Source organism: Spermophilus citellus (assembly GCF_964194105.1).
Source record: "Spermophilus citellus genome assembly, chromosome: 1".
NCBI classification, from domain to species: domain Eukaryota; kingdom Metazoa; phylum Chordata; class Mammalia; order Rodentia; family Sciuridae; genus Spermophilus; species Spermophilus citellus.
In genome coordinates this window covers 87,782,864-87,789,456 of record NC_138182.1, presented here as the reverse complement: position 1 = coordinate 87,789,456, position 6,593 = coordinate 87,782,864, and the positions used below count along the sequence as shown (strand labels likewise).

The window sequence follows — 6,593 nt, the reverse complement described above, 5'->3', positions numbered from 1 at the left end:
CAGAAGGATAATTTATCCTTTCTAAGTGGCTCTCATTGCAACAGTCTGTCTCCTTCAAGCCATTATCACAGTGGAAAGGCTTCTAAGGAGCAATCTGTGACAGCCAGGAGAGGGTCTTCAGAGCCAGACAAGGGGCCAACTCCACTACCACCATCCGGGAGGAGCCACACCTCACAGACAGTGTCGACTTCTCCTTTTTATGAAGTCAGCGAGGGCCTTTTGCTTTCCCACACCAGCTGTCTAAGACCTTGGTCTCCCCTAGTAGTCCTTTGGTCCTAACCTGTTTTATAAATATTTTGGGGTAATGGATTGAAAGTCTAAGTGTGACTTTGCACAAATAACCGAGTCATCCATTCCTTGCTCTACCTGGAGGAGGAGAAAAAGAGAGGTGTGAGCTGAGGTACTTGGGTTTCTCTAATTCCATCCAGATGTTTAAAACAGCCATGCTGTTTAAAATAAGAAGCAAATGGGATGCCTTTTCCTCAATCATTTAAAGTCTTGATTTCTTAGTAATGAAAAAAAAAGAGCAGTATGAAGTGAAAAAAGAAAAGTACCTGTGAATGTACTAGGACATATCTCAGTACAAACAGGGAAGCCAAGTCCATCTATTTGTAATTCAAGACAGAAATTTAGAAGAACTAAACCAAGAATGAGTTCCAACATGTTAACATGGTCCAGACATGCTAACTCAACGTCATGCAAAGTGCCCCGTTTCTGATAAGGGTACTAAGCAACTATGGTGTAAATAAAGGGACAGACAAAATGCTACAGGAGTCAATCTCTTCATTCAGAACTCACAGTAAAGAGTCACCTAGGAAAATTAATCTGACAAAGAGGTAAATAATGGAAACTCTTAGAAGGTTCAGTCAAAGCAATGTTGACAACTGATATATAATCTTTCTACCTTGATAATTGGTCAGGAAAGGGCTCTTAGCATATTCATCTAAATGCAAAACTTGAAAACTACTGTGACGAATGAATGAAACCTTTAAATTCTGTCAGCCATTATCTTCATAGATTAAAACCTGTATTTAAAGAATCAGATAATTGATGAGAAATGTATCCAAAGGAAGTCCTTAATGCTCTATATCCCATTGTTGTTATTAGGTGAAATGACAAAAATTTTCTTTCATCTTGTGATTATTTAAAATGCTGTAGTAAATAAAATTTCTCCCACTTGGTGTTAATGGAAGGGTAAAAGCACCAACCATCAAATAGGATGTTTCAAGTCACATTGTAAGTATAATATAGATAATAAAAGTCAGGATGTCTTTGTGCCAAGCTATTAAACTGGTAAATTCCATTCCAACGATTGATTTGTCTTTCCCCCCTCTAATTTGGGTAGCTCTTAGTCCAAAGTTGCATTAATCCACTAAGTATGTTTAAATAATACACCCCAGGAAAGGTGCTATTCACCCATATCTAACCTTTCCCTTTAAAAAAATCAGCAACTATGGGCCTAAATAATCTTTACAGGATTATTAGAGAGTGCATTAATAAAAATTGGCATGGAATTTGAGAGAAAAATATTAAAAAATCATCTCCATTAATTCAAATGAGACAAAGTAGCCCTTGGCACAAGAAAGCAACTATGATTCTTCTCCTGTGGTTGGAAAAAGTTGGCCACCCATTCCTCCCACCACTGCAGTGATCCCCACCAAGTGATGGAGGCCATTTAATTCATTGCCCAAATCCTTCATTTGACTAGTGTGGGTGCAATTCTTAGAGATATCAGGTTTTAAAAGTTATGAAAATATGGGGAAAATAACTTTTAAAATATTTTAAATCTTTCATAATCAATTAATTGACAGGAGAACTTAAAACTTTACTGTACATTGCAGAAATAAGTCCCCAAATTATAAAAACACAAATTGTTTCTTCTAATCTTTTAGAAATAGATTGACTTTACAATTTCTCGGTTCTTCAGGTACTATTAACTTTTACTGCACAACTGAACAGATGAGGAAATAAAACCTGGCCCTGGAGTCATGCAAAGGACAATATAATTCTTGCCAGAAAATGCACAAGAAGGAAATAAAAACAGAGCCTTTGTTTTGCAGCTAGAAATAAAATTTATGTTTTCTCTGATTCACTGGGGGAAAATAAATGTATTTTGAGTCTAAATAGTACTATCAGCATTAAATCAAATTTAAAGCCCTTTCTCAAGAACAGAAATAATTTCCAAGATATTTCTAAAGCTAAATATTTCTAGATGTCTTTTGTCTGTTAGTTTGTACGCAGTTGAGTGCATGAGCACGTGCAAGATGCTTGTATGAATTTGTTGTAGTTTGTGTTCAGTACCCTGAAAGCTATGTCTGCAGGAAGATCCTTATCTAGAGATATAAGGATATTAAATGTTAAAATACTGTTTTGAAATAACATTAAGGATCTGAGACAACACAATAATAACCAGTAATAAATAAAGAAATTCAGCAAGCTTCTACCTCTTTTTCTAATTCAATCCTTCTGAATTTAAAATGGGAGACAAGCTGCTCACATCACTGACTCAGATTTGTTTTCTTTTGATTTCAATTTCATATTATCAAAATAGATTTTCATATATTTAACTTGCCTTCTTTTTTCACAAAACAGAAAACAAATTTAAAAACAAAATAACAGTCCACTACTTAGTAATCTCTGGCAAATGAGAGTTATAGAGGCGTTCATGTCATTTACATTGTGGGTTTTCACTTGCATATGTATAATCCTCCTGATATGATGAATCACCTCCACTAGAAGTTCTGGCCTTTTGATTGAATACACTGAAGCACATTTCAAAATGATATTAATTTAGTCACTAGACACTAATAGCATTCTAGGAACTGCTTCACTTTATCTTTCAAACTACCAAGGCATGTAATAATCCTTTCTGGAATAAAAGTCGTGGCTGAAATATTAGATAGAAAACATACATATAATTAAACTGCTTCTCAAAAAAATCTTAGAATAATGTGTTTATGATGCATAAGCTTGCCAATTTCACTCCAAACACACCTGTCTCAGCCATGATCTATAAAGCAAAAGTCAGATGGCGGGAAACACTACTTTCTATGGTTTTATGTTGTGTCCTTCATTTTGGACTCACCACCATTGATGAAATGTTGGGTTTAAATTTTTATAACTAAGATAAAATCTTTGAAAACAAGGGTTTGAGGTGAAAAACAAATGGACTCTTAATCAAGACAAGGTAAAACACAATAGATCTTTTTTGAGGACCAGAGAGCCCTTATAAACCAAAACCAGCTCTTTTCAGGTTACAGTACATAAAAGAACCTAATGGTTTGGGGATAGTCATCATATCCAGCTATAAGACCAGATTTTAAATTCCAGGGTATTGACAGATTATAAAATATTAACAGTAGGATGAGCTGAAATATATGCATTATCTACATGAGAAGGTTAAATTTTAAATGCTAAAATACTGTATCTATTGGCATTTAGTGAAATCTTTCCCTGATCTGGATTTTTGTACTGGGTAGGTAGGGGCAGGTGATCCCCCCAAACAAACAAACAAAAAGTGAAAAACTACTCTGTAAGCCTTTTATTTCTCCCCAAATGATCTAAACCAACCAAACCAAAACTTTTCTTTATTTTCCAAGTGATAAATCTATACCTATTGGCACACCTAGCAAACAAAAGTAGGGAAGTTTTCTGTCAACCAACATCCCTTTTGATCAGGTAACTCCCTGGTTCTTTCAGCTTTGTTAGATGTTTTCCACACAGTGATACAGAAAAGGGTCTCCCCCCCACACACACACACACCTCTGGAAAGGAAAAGGAAAGAAAGAAAGGGAAGTGTCCTCTGGTCTGCAGTGACTCCTCCAGGCCCTCTGACTCTAGCACAGCCCAATATCCTGGCATGAGCTAACTTAGGTTTGGTTAAGTCTTGTTTTCTGCAAAGGCAAGTAAAGGTGACTTCCAAGGGTTCAGTGTATTAAAGAAAAAGGAACAAAAAAATATTTTTTTAAAGGTTAAAAAAAAAAAGAAAAAAGTACTTGAAAATAATTCTCAGGGACTTATCTTGAGAGGAGAATTCCAGGTGTAGCATCCCCCTCTTGGCTGTATCCTGCCCCTGTTCCCAGCACAAAGACCTAATAGGTCCAGGCTCCAGAGAAGGGGGTTGTACTAAATGACTTTCTTTAGGGGAAGCAAATATCCTTTAATGGTTTCCAGGGGGAAAGTTGTATTCCTTGATATGTGGCCCATCCACCTTGGCATCGGAGACCTCACAACTTTTTGGCACTGTCGTGGCAAGCTGCTGCCCGGATGGTGGTTCCAGCCAAGCCCCGGTTGCTGACCCTGCGAACCAGCACTTTGGAGACCGGAATTTTTGTTCTGGGCATCTCACTCCTGGTTGGTTGCTGGTGCACAACTGGATGGCTGGATGGAAGGTTCGTGAGATGCTTGATGCTAATAGGGATTTTGGAGTCCTTCAGTAAACTGCCTGGTGTTCGCAGTGGACAGGTGATGGTTCCTGGAGACACAGGCTTTAACCGAGACAAGCAAGTCGTCTCCTCGTTGGCAGGAGGGACTGCTGGGCTTCCATCCGGGTCAGCATAGAGATCATAGAGCGCATCCCCACTGTAGCTATCCCGGGGGAGGCCAGCCTTTTTACCACTGCTTGCGCTTTCTTCCTCTGGACCAGGAGTGGTCGAGTCCCAATAGCCCTCGTCACTGTTGGGGACGCCTTCTTGTTGCTCCTTCTCTTTCTCCGGGTGTTTGGGCTGTTCCTTCGGATGGGACTCAATGGGGATCCTGTTGAGCCTCCTGCGTTTGACCAAGGACACGTCCTTGGACGCTTCTCCACTTCTGGCATCTTTGGAGGTCTCTGGCACCACTTTGGTCTCCAGTGCAGCTGCCGCCTTAGCCGCTCCCTCTTGGGGCCCTGGTCCTTGATCCTCAGTCTGGGAGAGCATGTCCCAGAATTCCTGGAGATAGGTGTCGTCCACCTCATCCGGGCTGGCCATCTCTTCCCCTCCTCCTTGGTAGGCCACCACGCTGGGGTTCTTTTTAGAGAGAACTGGCTTGCCTGGCCCGGGGGCATGCTTGTCACAGCTGGGACCTGCCTCTTCCTCTTGGTCTGCAATAATATCTCCACAGCCTGTAAGAGAGTCAAAGCTTTTCAGTGAAGTCACGTCAGAAAACATCAAACAAATACGATCTGCCGATGGGTCTGAGGGTGGGTCGACAGAGGAAGGGTCAGGGACGGCAGACGCCCGGCCGCTGCCACATTCCGAGTCGACAAGGGGGACAGTCTTTATCGGAACGTCACCTGTCCTGGAAGCATCCTCGGCCGTGTGGACCTCACCAGCTCCCGACTCAGGAGGTGCCCGGGGCTTCTCGGCGCGCCGATGCCCCGCGGCGTCCTCTCCCCGGGCGCTTTTGTCGTTAGGGCACCCGGGGCTCTCGGCCTCGCGGCAGGTCCGCGCTGGGGCGCGATCAGCGGAGGCCGGCACCTCCTCTCCCCCTCCGAGCTCACCTGCTGGGTCTCGAGGGGCGTCCTGGCTGGGGGTCTCCGGCTCGCACGCGGCTCTGGGCGTTTCCTCCTTGACGCACTCCAAGCTGGCGGTGAGCGAACCCGGCAAGATGAGGCTGCCCTGGCCGGCCGCGTGCGCCTCCTTCTCCTCCTCCTTGCCGCGTTTGTCCTTCTTGTGCCAGCGCATGCTGCTGAAGATCCCTTTCAGCCCCCTCTTTTGTTTGCCGCCAGCCTTGCTCGCCTCTGCGGGGTCTCCTTTGCCGTTTTCCGATCTCCCGTTCTTTTTCAAAAGGGAGAAGAAGCTGTGAGACTTAGCCACCGAGCTGTTGGCTAGGGAGCCCACGCCGGTCCCCGCGGCTCTGGGGGGCCCAGGGTTCGGCCGACCGCCGCCACGGCCCCCGCCACTGTCGCCCCCGGCGCGCGGCTCCTCCTTTTTGCTGCCCTCCAGCACCACCACCTCGGCTAATCCGTCGTGGGTCCTGCTCCTCACCATCCCCGTCAGACCTGAGCTTTTCCCATCCCCTTTGTTTTTGACCCCAAAAATGCTGGGCATGGTGCCACCCGATTTCCTCTTCTTGAATAATTTGAAAGCAGCTTTATTAATCTTCCCCGACGGCGGCTCGGCGGCCGGCGTTTCAGCGGCACAATCACAATGCAAGTCCATGTCTGCCGCGAGGGTCCCAGCCCCGGCCTCCTCCTTCCTCCTGCAGACCCCCGCGGACGCGCGATAGCAGCCGAGCTCCCTGACAGCCTCGCTGCTGCTGCCGCTGCCGCCGCTGCTCCTGCTCGTCTCCATGGAAACCGAGCGGGATAAGCAGCTTTCGTCAGTCGTGGGCTCGCGCCAGGCCACTGTCATCCGTATTCTAAATCAACCTGAGCCGCTCTTGCTGCTGCGCTACTGCTGCAGTAGCAGCAGCCGCAAAAGAGCACACATAAAAGACCATCTCCCCTCCCGCAAAGAGCTTATATAATACCCTAACCCACTTCCATCCCACTTGGCTTGCTTTTTTTTTTTTTTTTTTTTTTTTTTTTGTAGCAAGAGCCTGCAACACAGCTTCCAGCCAATTGCAGAAATTAAAGTCGTAATTATGGAATTCAGATATCATCGACCCTCTCT

General features: G+C 44.4%; 1 protein-coding gene across 2 annotated transcripts; it reads right to left on the bottom strand.

Moving 5' to 3' along the window:
- Window positions 1-4,226: 4,226 nt before the first annotated feature.
- AMER2 (APC membrane recruitment protein 2) lies at window positions 4,227-6,323 on the bottom strand (the record flags this gene model as incomplete). 2 transcript variants are annotated; one of them, XM_081304621.1, is made up of 2 exons in its annotated part: window positions 5,273-6,323; window positions 4,227-5,101 (listed from the first exon to the last, which is right to left on the bottom strand). In XM_081304621.1, the coding sequence occupies exons 1-2, from the start codon at window positions 6,270-6,272 to the stop codon at window positions 4,227-4,229; spliced, it is 1,875 nt and encodes a 624-aa protein (XP_081160747.1). In that variant the 5' UTR covers window positions 6,273-6,323. The 2 variants fall into 2 exon arrangements, with proteins under 2 accessions (XP_081160747.1, XP_081160748.1); XM_081304622.1 differs by having other exon boundaries at window positions 5,480-6,300.
- Between the last annotated feature and the right edge of the window lie 270 nt (window positions 6,324-6,593).